The sequence below is a fragment of the Colobus angolensis genome, unplaced genomic scaffold (genome assembly GCF_000951035.1).
Source record: "Colobus angolensis palliatus isolate OR3802 unplaced genomic scaffold, Cang.pa_1.0 Scaffold172, whole genome shotgun sequence".
In the NCBI taxonomy this organism is placed as follows: domain Eukaryota; kingdom Metazoa; phylum Chordata; class Mammalia; order Primates; family Cercopithecidae; genus Colobus; species Colobus angolensis.
The window spans coordinates 2,114,394-2,126,765 of NW_012114844.1; the positions used below are offsets into that span (position 1 = coordinate 2,114,394).

General features: G+C 49.2%; 1 protein-coding gene across 2 annotated transcripts in view; it reads right to left on the reverse strand.

Annotated features, from left to right (window-relative positions):
- Window positions 1-1,606: 1,606 nt before the first annotated feature.
- The window catches only part of ARNT2 (aryl-hydrocarbon receptor nuclear translocator 2), a 162,781-nt gene continuing 152,015 nt past the window's right edge, over window positions 1,607-12,372 (reverse strand). For both annotated transcript variants that reach the window (XM_011938371.1, XM_011938373.1), the window contains 2 exons: window positions 5,510-5,646; window positions 1,607-3,599 (listed from right to left, as the gene is read on the reverse strand). In XM_011938371.1, coding sequence (XP_011793761.1) covers window positions 3,501-3,599; window positions 5,510-5,646 — 236 coding nt within the window. In that variant the 3' untranslated portion in view covers window positions 1,607-3,500. The remainder of the gene's footprint in view (window positions 3,600-5,509; window positions 5,647-12,372) is intronic.

The following is a 12,372-nucleotide window of genomic DNA, read 5'->3' on the forward strand; positions in this document are numbered from 1 at the left end:
ACAAATGATTTATCCACAGCACAGTTCACATCCATAAGAAGAAAGAGAAATGGTTAAGTGCTTAAACTGTCCACTGACACCAGCTTATGAAATATTTTTCTGTCTTTTCTTTTTTTTTTTTTTAAAGGAAACAGATTGTTAAGCTGAAGCAAGCTGTCCTGTTCCCGCACAGCCTGTGAAAACTCCATTTTGCCACTTTCAAAGTCAGTGCCCCACAGGTCCTGGCCCGTTGTTGACCATAACACCAGCTTTGGCCACAAAAGCCAGGGACACTAACGTGTGGAAATATGCCTACACCACTGTGTAGTGCCTCAGTGCCTCCTTAAGTTGCCCCAGACTCCAGACGGTCAAGGAAAAGGTGAACGTCCAAAAGGCTCATGGCTCCTTAGTACAGGGGTTTTGGTGGGGAATGACCCCTGGCAGGTTAGGACACAGCAACTTAGGCCAAGCCCATGTTTTCTGGTAATATAAAGAACATTTCTATTCTGACTTGTTATTGGCTAGAGCTGTTCCGGTCACTGGCTTCTTCCTGTTTATGTGGCAGGTAAGAACCATGACGGAGCAAGATAAGCCCAGAGAGGTGAGTGTTCACGTTCTCGCATAGCTTATGGGCTGCCCAAAGTGCTGCCGGGAGTGGGGAGACCACCATTCATTCCCTGGGACTGGTTTCTCTCTTGGCTAAAGCTAGAAGGACACTGATGTTTGCACGTGTGGCTAATCTGGAGAACACGTAGTCACGTTATTGACACAGAAGAGTAAAGCTCCCCAGTGTAAGTTCCTTAACAACCAGAATCCCCCCAATCTGCAATATTCACTTCTCATGAAATAACAACAGTGTAGAATTTGGTATGTTGGAGAGCAGAGCAGAATATGGCTATTTGTGATGTCTGTCACTCCCTGAAGCCAAAGCTAAAAATAAAACTGGGGGGAGTGACGCATGGGCGGAGTGTTCTAGAGCCATCCTTGGCCATCCTGTTGCCATCACTGACCCAGTCCTGATGGAGCCTTACTGTGGCTGCATCTGTGTCTTTGCTGTGGCCCGGGTTGTCACTGTACAGACCTCTTCTGTAGGAAGCTGTCTGCTTGTCTGGCCTAAGGAAAGTCAGTTGAAAGTCTAGTAGTTCAGACGAGGTGTTCACCTGGGTCTGTGTATGCACCTAAGAAAAACCCCCAACTCTCCTCCAAGAAACAGAAGGCAAAAACAAACATAAGACCCCCCAAACTTCCAAATCCACAAGCTAAAGGCTATAAAAAGTCTGTTTTCATTTCACTGAGAAACACTTCTTTGATCCTAAACCTATTTTTGTGCCTTTTTGGGGGGAAATAATTATGCCTATGGCCTGGGGCAAGCTCAAGGCTGCTGGAGGCAGAGGTGGCCCCAAGGGCAGGGCAGGCAGAGAAAGGCCCATTCTGGGTCTGGCCCTGGGAAGATGTGCAGGGTTTCAACCACATGCCATTTCCCAGAAATAAGAAAGCCTGTGAGGTTGGAGTGAACACTGCATGCATCTACAATGGAGAACCAATCACCATTACGGACAAAAAGCTCTAGAAACTGCAAAGCTGGGATTAATTTAGAGTCTAGGAACTGCAGTCATGCACAGCTGACGACCAGTCAAAGGCGTTTTACTGAGCAGTGTTTGACTTTTGTAGATTCCCCAGCAACACTGAGCACACAGACCTCCCTGGCCAGACAGGGCTGGGGTTTAATGTGGAGCTTTCAATGGATCACAGCAAATACTCGCTCCAAACTCCTTCCTGCAAGCTGGGTTCACTCCATTCTCAGGTTTCTAGAACCAATGCCACTCTTCCTGGTCCCGCAGAATCCATGGGTAGGGATGCACAGGTTGTTTTTGAGTATTTGCACTACCAGCATCTGCGAGGAGCTACCTGAAGGACTCTGGGAGGAACATAAGGGCTTTCCCAGAGGGTGGGTCCCTTCACTTGCCCTGCGGCAGCCACAGTACCTTTTCTACCATATGGGAGTCAGTGGGCTAATGGGCTGGTCATGAGAAACAGGGAGGGGGCATAATGGTCACAAAAGGAAGAAAACACAAGAGGCTGAAGGAGTCCTTACTAGTGTAAGGGGTGTGGGAGAAGGCAGAGGTCCCTGAAAACAGGGGGATGGATTCTCACATTCTCTTCAAATCCAAGAGAAGCAAAGCAAGCCAGGGATCATGGGCTCAGAGGTCAGCCAGGCAGAAGCTTCTAGAGTCAGCTCTTGTTCCTGTCTTGAGACCACCGGAGAAATATGTGGCAGAACCAGAACTGGAACCCAAGTCTTCTGCCCCTGAGACCTGCACTCTGTGCCTCCCGGAGCTGCTGTTCCTCCAGTAGGGCTGAAGAACAAAGGCTCAGGTGGCCTGGAGGAAAGTGTTTCATGGTGCCCATGTGAGGACACCTGGACATCCTACCCTGCTGTCTACATCTGTAGAGAAGGGACCGGCCTCTGACCTCAAGGCATGCTGTCCTACAGGCTCTGGGCAGCCACAAGTTCTTCCTCTCACCAGTGGGGCAAGGATGAGACATGCTTATGTGGGACCAGGAACACAGCTGTTCAGATCCAATTGGCAGGAGGGTGAGTGCTCCCATGGGGCTCCTGTGAGAGGAAGCGGGTGCTTCCTCTAAGAGGAGGAGCCTGAATCTGCACCAGGAGCTTGGACCAGAGAACTGACCTACCTATGTGAGCACACCCCTAGCTGTGCCTCCTGGTGACCCTGCTGAAGTGCCAGCCTGTTAGCCCAGCTCCCAGACCCTGGGCCGAGCATCCTCTGGTCATGGCCAGCACTGCTGAGCCTGGGGACAGGGCCACACATTTTGGCTCTCTACATACTCTGGATTCTATACACTCACGCTGGCCACACATGACAGACACAAGGCACAACACATCCATCAGGACAGCAAGTTCATGTCACACAGCACAAATTACATATGTCCCAAGGCGCAATGGATGCACAGATAGACCAGTGGAGCTGAGGGGCAGATGCCTCTGTGTCTCTGTGCTTCTTGGTTCCAGCTGGCGGAACAAGAGCTGTGCACTCTGCTTGCCTATTTTTCCAGCATTTCCCCAGAGCCCCACGCATCCACCAGAAGGGAAAAGCAAGAAGAAATCTGCTTTCAGCATCCTGGGCAGGCCTGCTGGTGCTGCTTGGTCACTCTGGGCACTAGCTGAACTTTCATGGGTATAAATTGTCTATTAAGAGATTATTCACAACCAAATTTAAGGACCCACTAGGCTCACCTCCTGAGCACACACAGATAAAATACAATAAATACAACTGATCCCCTAATGTCTGCCAGGGCCCCTGGTCAGTGGCCGAGCAGCCACGGCTGCAGGGGAGAGTGGAGCAACGACGCGTCTGGGGACACACAGCGGGGGAGATGGCTTCTGGTTTGGGGAGCCCACGGCAGGGCAAGCAGGGTGAGGGTGAGCCTCGTTCACACGGGCGTCGACATCACAGTATGGGTGGCACTGTACAACAGGAGACTTGCTCTGCCCGCAGCTACTCAGAAAACGGCGGAAACATGCCCAGGTCAGCAAAGTCTTCAATGTTATAGTTGCCAGTCCCCTGGCTTGGATCTCCCGGCATGGGCAGCATGTCCTGCAGAGGAGAGGAAAAGAGAGCCACAGGGGAGTCAGCTCCTCTGTCCGTGCACTGGGCATGTCCCAGAAGCCCAGCCTGCACTCACCCTCATGGCCATCCCTAAAGGGGCAGCCCAGAGGTCCTCCCCAGCCTTCTGCGGGATGCTTTGGAGGGGTCCTCAAATGTCTGAGACGCTGGGAAACTGTTCTCCCCAGGGAGCTGTTGTGACAGCAGGTAAATGGCATTAGGACACACCCTTTGTCTATCTAAGGTTGAGTCAGGGACCCAGGGTAGACGAGAGCCCCATTGGCAGGGAGACCCCAGGCTGGCCCCAAGCAAGGTGCACATAGCAGATAGCAGATGACCAAAATGCAAGAGAAATCCAATGCAGAGTGGAGTGGAAGCAGGATGTGTGTGGAGACCTGGGTGGCCTGTCTTCCATGTTTATCTTAGTGCAGGGACAAATCCCTGAATGGTTAGATTTCAGTTTCAACACGTCTTTCAAGTTCTCTGGGCCTCAGATGACCCATCCAGAAAACGGGAATAGCACTATTTCAATGTCTTACAGCCAATTCCCCAATATGTGTTCTGTTGAATTCTCAGCCCATGTGATGCTCTGTGAGAAAAGAATTCTGTGGACAAATAAGTTTGGGAAACAAGGCACACTTTGCCTACCTCCTAGACATCCATAGTCCTCATTGGTGTAATAAAAGTTCTGATATGTCCTGCAATAAAGAAACTTAATAACTTTGTTTAACCAGCGTTTCTTAAGCTTATTTGGCCAAGAATTCTTTTTAGCATCGTGACTATGAAGATCCATGTCAGGAAATTCTGCCTTACAGGGTTGCCGTGGGCCTCAGAATGGGCAAGGAACAATGCCTTACAGAAGGAGGAAGGAGGAGAGAAGGCTGCAGTCAGGGGAGGCATGCGAAGGCCTGGGTGAGCTGTTCCCCTGCACATTCACAGAATGCTACCCTGAGTGACATCTGAGTCCCAGGACTTTGTCTGTGAAGACACAGCAGACCCAGGCAGGAGAGGGGCTTGGGATGAGGGTAGGGTCAATGGAGCACTGATTCTTGAGAAGGAGGGGTTGTGATCCTGGGAGTCTCAGAACCCTCCCACAACGTGGTTCCTGCCCCCATCATTGCTTTGCAGGGCAGGGCTGGTGCATGCAGGAGGTGCCTGGGTTCCTGTTACAAGGACCTGGAGGGATGAGCTGAGCTCTTGGCTGAGGGGGAGTTAATGGGCTCGTACCTCCATTTGAAGCCTTCCAGTAGGAATGTTTCTGGCTGAAAGTTGAGCGAAGGAAGCCCAAAAGGGGCAGGGCCCTGCTCTGTGGGGCTGCAGCGGTGCCATCCCCAGCCACACAGTCTGCCTTAGGCACACGGGATGGTCTAGAAATGTCTCAAATAATGGAGAGTTTCTAGGTGCCCAGGTATCCTCAACCAGGGCCTCTCCCTGAGCTTAACCACAGAGGAGAGCAGAGCCAGGCCAAGGCTGGCACTGAGCAAGGGACTGGGTGGGGATGTCCTCCACATCCTGGGGGCTATGGTGGGGAAAAAGAGGGTCAGCCAGTGACAGACAGCCAAGCCTGGGGGCACCTGCAGCTCTTAGGAGAGACCCCTTCAGCCTTGGTTTTGTGCCTCTCCCTTGGATAGCTCTGGAGTCTGGGAAGCATCTCCAACTGCAGCCTGCCCTATTGTTTCGCTTAGCTCAAAGGCTACCTCGGCCCCTTCTCCTTCCCACATGCACCTGACGTTTCTGGCTGGGTAGGATGGGGCCTTCTACTCCTGGACTCCCTCTAGCCCAGGCTGGGCCAGAACTCACGATGGCTATCGGGCAGGCGGTGGTGCGGCAGAGCCCGAGGGGGAAAGGAAGCAGAGAGAAGGCGCCGGTACCTACGAGAAGGCGGTGCTCGCTCGATTTACCTGGAACACTTCAGTCTGACCGGGCTGCTGGTGGGAGTGCTGCTCACCGCTCTGCTGGCCGTGGTGCTGGCTTTGCCACTGCGACCAGACTTCTGAGGGCCGCCCTTGGAACTGCCCGCTACTTTGTCCACTTTCAGCTGAAAGATCCGACATACAGGACACTTCCTTTAAAAGCCATCCCTTGGTTCTGTGAGACCTAAGAACCACTGCGGCTGGTGGGCCTCCCGCTTCTGAAAGGCATGTTCCATCCAGAGCTGGAGGATTGCATTTGCTATCCTTGTCTTTCTCGCTGACTGACAAATCATAAATTGAGGGGATAAGAGACACAGGAGCCCTTTGCCCAGTGGTGCAGGTACTTGGCCAGAGAGGGTGGCTCTTCCTGAGATCATCTGCCAGGTGACTAGGTGCTTTAAGCCTTGGAGCGCTCCTTGCACTTGGTGACTGTGCACAAAGGCCTCCTGCGGGCATCTGGGGACAAGGGGCATGTCTGTGGCATGCAGAGCGTGGGCTGACAGAGGCTCTGTCCTCGGCAGTACAGTGTTGGCATGAGGAGGAAGACACACCTGCCCCTGCTCCTGACTCCCTCTTGGTCCACCGAATGCTCTTGAAAGGCATCTGGCCCCACTAGAGGAAAAGCCTCACCTTGGCATTCCCCTGAGAACTGCCAACCTCAGCCTCTGCCTCCTGAGCAACTCCTCGGAAGCCACACACGCATGATACAAGGTCCTCCTACAGGGCCAAGCACCACAGTCTTTTCCGGCCTGGCTCTCTGGCAGAGTGGTTTTTTATTTGCATCAGTTTGTTTGAGGGGGAAGAAATTTGGGCACTGGTCAGACAAGATAAGGTTCCTCTGTGGGAATCAGCAAATTCATTTATAAATGAGAGCCACTTTGCTTCTGTCTACAGTTTATACAAAAAAACAGGAAACATAGGTGGAATTTTTTTTTTTTTTTACATATGAGAAAGAGTCTTACTCCACTGCCCTGGCTGGAGTGCAGTGGTGCAATCATAGCTCACTTCAGCCTTGAAATCCTAGGCTCAAGAAATTCTCCAGCCTCAGCCTTCCAAGTAGCTGGGACCACAGGCTCATGCCACAATGCCTGGCTAGTTAAAAAACTTTTTTTTTTTTAGAGATGGAGTCTGGCTATGTTCCCCAGGCTGGTCTCAAACTCCTGGCCTCATGCAATCCCCCTGCTCTGGCCTCCCAAAAAGCCCTGGGATTATATGAGTGAGCCACTGTGCCTATCCAATAAGTGCAATTTTGTCTAAAAACATTTTTGAGATTCAACCAAAGAGGAGGTTTAAAAAATACCCTTCAAAGAGGATACCTTTAAGGAACATCAAAAATCTTAGAAACTTTTTTTCTTGTTTCAAATCATTCAGTACCATTTGGGAAACAATGGACTCTCTATCAAGCTCTGGGTGGCAAGACAAGCTCCATCTTGTCACATACTACTCTTTCCAACAACAGTCATGCTGGTCACAGGCAAGACTCGGGCCCTACCCAACCCCCAACCTGGGCACTGCGTTAATGAGAGGCCAGGTTAGAAAGCGTTCAGGGAGAAGAATCTTTCTCTCTCTCCCTCTCTCTCTCTCTCACCCATCCACCCATATATAATGCCTGAGATGTAAAGGGCTTTAATAAAACACATAAGGTCCCTTTAATGCCTTACCATTGGTGCTTTTCAAACTCTACATGATGACAATAGTTGGTAAAGAATTCTATAAAATTGAGGCAGGGTACAACTCCCTTCCTTAGCGTAAGAGAGATTTAAATCTACTGTGCACATGGGATTCTGTTACAGAAAATTCATCTGCCAATGTGAAATGTCTTCTCCTAATAATCCCACACAAGACCCCGAAGGCCAGGAGGAACTCTTTCATAGAAGCGTGTCCATGGGCCTCATTAACTGGCTCAGCAGAGGGAAGGCTGGGTCCACAACTGTGGCAAAGTTGAAACAGCAGTATCGCCAGCTGGAGCCATGAGGAAATTCCCACCTGACAGGCACCTGTCCCATTCTGGAAGCCTGCAGAGGCTGGGCACAATATGGGGCCTTCAGCGGGTCCATGTTGCTTGGCAGGAGGGTGGAGGGACATAGCCACCGGTGCCGAAGGAAGGGCATGATAGACTGGGGGAATGTCCTAACACATTCAGGGAGCTGACTGCCATGCAGGGTCACCCAGGATGCTGCTGCAATGACGGCTTCCTTGGGGCTTGCCCATCGCAAATCAATATCCTCAGTCCTTCCTCCTTAAGGCACATACCTACCTCTCCTTCCCTTTGCCATCACCATTTACAGCCACCCACACACACAGCATCTTCTCTTTTCCCTCCCTTCTCAACCCTGTGCAATTACTCTACTGCCAGGCCCCGTCCAACAGGCATTTGAAGAGTGCCCATTCTTCTCAATCTCTCTTGAGTATCTTGATCATTCTTGATCATTCTGTTTGAAACTATCTTGTTGACTTATAGGACTGAACTTGATTTTGGTTCTGCTACTTCTTACACTACTCTTTCTCAAGTGCCTCCTGGTCCTTACTGTAAGTGACCCTGTCTCTTAATATATGTTGAAAGCAGGGGTCTGAGTCAGGCCTTCCCTCTCATCAACAAACAAGAAGGAAATAACCTCTTCTAGTCTCATGAACTGACTCATTCATTTATTCACTTGGCAAATATTTCCTGAGCTCCTGCTCTGACGTGGGCTCCATGCTGGTACTGTACATACACTGGAGAATGAGATCGTTTCTCTCTCAACAAGCATACAGCATGGTTGGGAAAGGGAGCAAACAGATGATTCTGCACAGGTGAGAGCTGCTCTAAGAGTCAGAAGAACTAGAATAAAAACCCTTACGAAGGATACCTAACTAATCATGACAAGTAGAAAAGGTTTTTCAGAGATCTCAGATGACACTAGAAGGGGAATTAGTAATTAATCTGGTATAAGGCTTGGAGGTGAGGTTGAAAATAATTCTAGAGAGAAGGGTCAGTCTGTTCAAAGGCCTGATGGTGAAAGAGGTTTTGGTTCATCCAGGCATCTACAGGTGGCTCAGGATGGAAGAGGAACAGAGTGAGATCAGGCAAGTCATAAGAGATAAGGCTGGAGGGTAAGCCAAGGGTCAGGTTCCACACTATCAGTATGACCAACTTTGGGGACAACAGAGAAACACTGAAGGTTTTTAAGCAGAAACAGAAAGCACACAGATGTGGATGGTCCATGGGTGGGTGGACAAAAAGAGAGGGAAAGAGACCAACTGAGAAAGGAATGGGGTAGACAAGAGGAGAGGGAAGGAGCCAGACAGGAGGAGGCTGCTGTAGCAATCCTTGCAAGAGATGACAGTGGCTCAAAACACGGAACAAAAGCCAGCTGCAGAGCAGTGGGTGGATTTGAGATGTGATGGAGAAGGAGGTGCCTAGGCTTGTTGATTGATTACTGGCTGTGCTGAAGGGTGTGAGTGGGAAGAGCTAGGGGTGATAAACTCGTGTTTCTGGTGGTATTGACAGTCCCAGCTTCCTAAGCTTTGGCTCCATCCATCCCTGCCATGCCTAAGCAGTATGAAAGACACCTTAAGCTCTCCATGCCTAAAGCAATATCTCACCTCCTCACATAGTCTGGAGGGGAAGAACACAAGCATAGGCTCTTTCCCCTCACTCCCACATCACGTCTAATCAGTGGCTGGGATCGGCTGAGTTCCCACTCCCCTAAAAACCATCTCTCAACTCCTACCTGCTTTCCTCTATTCTCACTGCCCCAACCAGTGCTGTGAGTCATGGCCACATCCACTGCCCCCATAACCACACAGCTACTGGTGTGATCTCCCTCCAACAGTAGTCCACTGCTTACAGACTGCTTAGTGGCTGACCACGGTCTATGCAGTAACATTCATGTTCTGGATGTTGGCATAAAGATCTTTCGCAATCTCGATCTATTTTTAGCCTCATCTCCTACTTCATGTCTAACTCCAGCCCCTCTTGCCCTAGTCACATGACAATACTTACATGTCCCCCATGATGCCACACGCAGTTATATCTCTGTGCTACTGCACATGTGTTCTCTCTGTCATGTACATCCTTCCCTTTCTCTGTGCCTAGATAATTCTAGTCAGGTTCAAAGCCCTAATCAAGGTGACCTTGTGTGGCTGACTTCCTCAGTCACTTCTCCTTTTAGCTTGCCTGTGGCCCATCACACTATATTGATTTACTCCAAATTGTGAGGACTTGAGGCCAAGGACCGTATCTATGTCTACCCCAGGATTTACTGAAAATAGTGCTTGGAATATAGGGGAGTCTTCAACAAGAACTTGCTGAGGGAAGAAGGAAGGAAGGGAGGGAGGGAGGAAGGGAGGGAGGAAGGGGAGTGAGAAGGAAGAACATGAACATTCCGTGAAGTTTTATTTCTATTTGCATTTGAGGTTTTCTGGGTATAATGAAATAAGCACACATTCTCTCACCAGTCTTACCTCAGGGATAGCCAGAGATGAGGAAGGGTGGAGGGGAATAATGATTAGAGGAAGATTAGCTCTCTATTCATATTTCGGGTACTTGATTCTATTAATTACATACGCCAGATTTCAGAATAAAAATTCTTAATTTCTGCAAGGGGAAAAAATCAGTTAACAGGATTGCTTTGGAAATAGTCAAGGAAGAATTTTGGGAGTACTGACCATGTGCACATCATATGACTATACGTTATGAATCATGCTAGGTATTTTACATTATTTCAATTCATCTTTTCTTCAGTCTGACTCTAAGAACCATGAGCCCATTATCCACATTTTTCAGATAAGGAAACGGAGACTCTAAGACATCAAGAAATTAGCCCAACTCATTTAGCCTACAAATGCCAGTCCCAGGGTTTGAACCTAGATCTTTCTGACACTGACGGCCACATGCATTCATTTGATACAGTGTTTAAATCGAAGGCCTACTTTATACCTAATACTGAGTAGCATGTTGGTAATGCAGTGATGGTCAAACCTGGCCACTGAGAACGTTACTAGGCAAGCAGAATTGCTATGAGCTCTTACAAGGGAAGTCCAGGCTACCATAGGAGGACCTGGGACTGGGCCCTCACTCAGATTTGAGTCTTTCTAGAGGAAGTTACATCCAAACAGATGACCTGAAGAATGAGTTCACTGGCCATGTGCTGGAAGAGATAAGCGGAAAGTCCTCTTTTCACCCTCTGCTACTGAAAGTATATTTATTTTTTCTCCTGAATTGTATTGACCACTCTGACCAGATAGTTAGCAAGAACTTCAACGTAATCTCTCCTGGATAACAGAGCACTGCAGGTTCTTAACCTAAATCTGACTGACCTGCTCTGCGTATAAATGGCGAGAAGGGGCTTCCCATGGCTCACCCCACAGTGTACCTACAAGCCTCTTTCTGGAAAAAAAAAAAACAAAAAAAAACAACAAAAAAAAACCAGTGGTCACCAAAATCCTTGTATTACTTTATTGTTCCAAAGCCACCTACATAGCTACAAACTATGAGCTGAGTTCTAGCCATGCTGTGTTTCTTTCACTCTGGTGGCTTCCTGAGCATGGGCTGGACTGCTACAGCCCTGGCTGGTGCATGGGCCACCTCTCAGCCCAGAGAGACTGTTATGGGCTGATAACACCTGGGCCAGCTGCTTCCAGACCACGGGTCAGAATCTTGAGGAGCTTGTGGGTTCCTAGGTCATAGAGGAAGGGACGACATTCCTCCTTTTTTAAAAATTTGAAGCTCACTGCTATCATTCTCCTCTCATTAACATTTCTCCTTGTGAGGTTCAGCTGATTTAGAAATTGCCCTAAGACTTAAGGCTCACTCGAAGTCCTGCTTGGAGGTCCTATGTCGTTGGGTTTAGCTCGGTGGCTCCCAATCGAGTGATTTTGCGCAACCCCACCCTGCCACCAAACCAAGGGGGACATTTGGCAATGTCTGGAGACATTTGTCATTATCATAAACAGAGAAATCCTAGTAGGTAGAGGCAGGGAGATGCTGCTGAACCCCCTATAAGGAACAGACAGCACCCCCCACATCAAAAATTATCCAGCCTAAAATGTCAATAGTGCTGACACTGAGAAACCCTGCTGGATAAAGGAACAAAGTGCACCAAAAGGGCAGCTCATTCTCTTACACATTGCCTTCTAGGCAGAAGAAAAATGCACCTCACAGCAAGGATTACAGTCTTTCTGAGCCTTCTAGCAAAGGCCTCACCTTTTCAACACTAACTAGTATTAGGGATGGGGAGGTCTATAATTCCCCACAATTCACTGGTAAAAATGTCCGGGACCGAGCTTTGTGGGCAGGAGCTGAGGAGGAAGAGGGTGCATGGTGTCTGCAAACATTTCAGATCAGCGAAATCCTACTGGCTCCCTGCCTGTGCTTAGCCTACCCTGTTCCCCTATTTCAAATTATGCCTTTCGTTTCTTACTCCAGATATTTTTGAAATAATAAATTCTTTTTGTTTTTTGTTTTTTTTTTAGACGGAGTCTTGCTCTGTCATCCAGGCTGGAGTGCAGTGGTGCAATCTCGGCTGACTGCAACCTCCACCTCCCAGGTTCAAGCAATTCTCCTGCCTCAGTGTATACCACCATGCCCGGCTAAGTTTTGTATTTTTAGTGGAGACAAGGTTTCCCCATGTTGGCCAGGCTGGTCTCGATCTCCTGGCCTCAAGGGATCAACCTGCCTCGGCCTCCCAAAGTGCTGGGATTACAGGTGTGAGTCACCACACCCAGCCTAATTTTTGCATTTTTAGTGGAGACAAGGTTTCCCCATGTTGGCCAGGCTGGTCTCGATCTCCTGGCCTCAAGGGATCAACCTGCCTCGGCCTCCCAAAGTGCTGGGATTACAGGTGTGAGTCACCACACCCAGCCTGGAA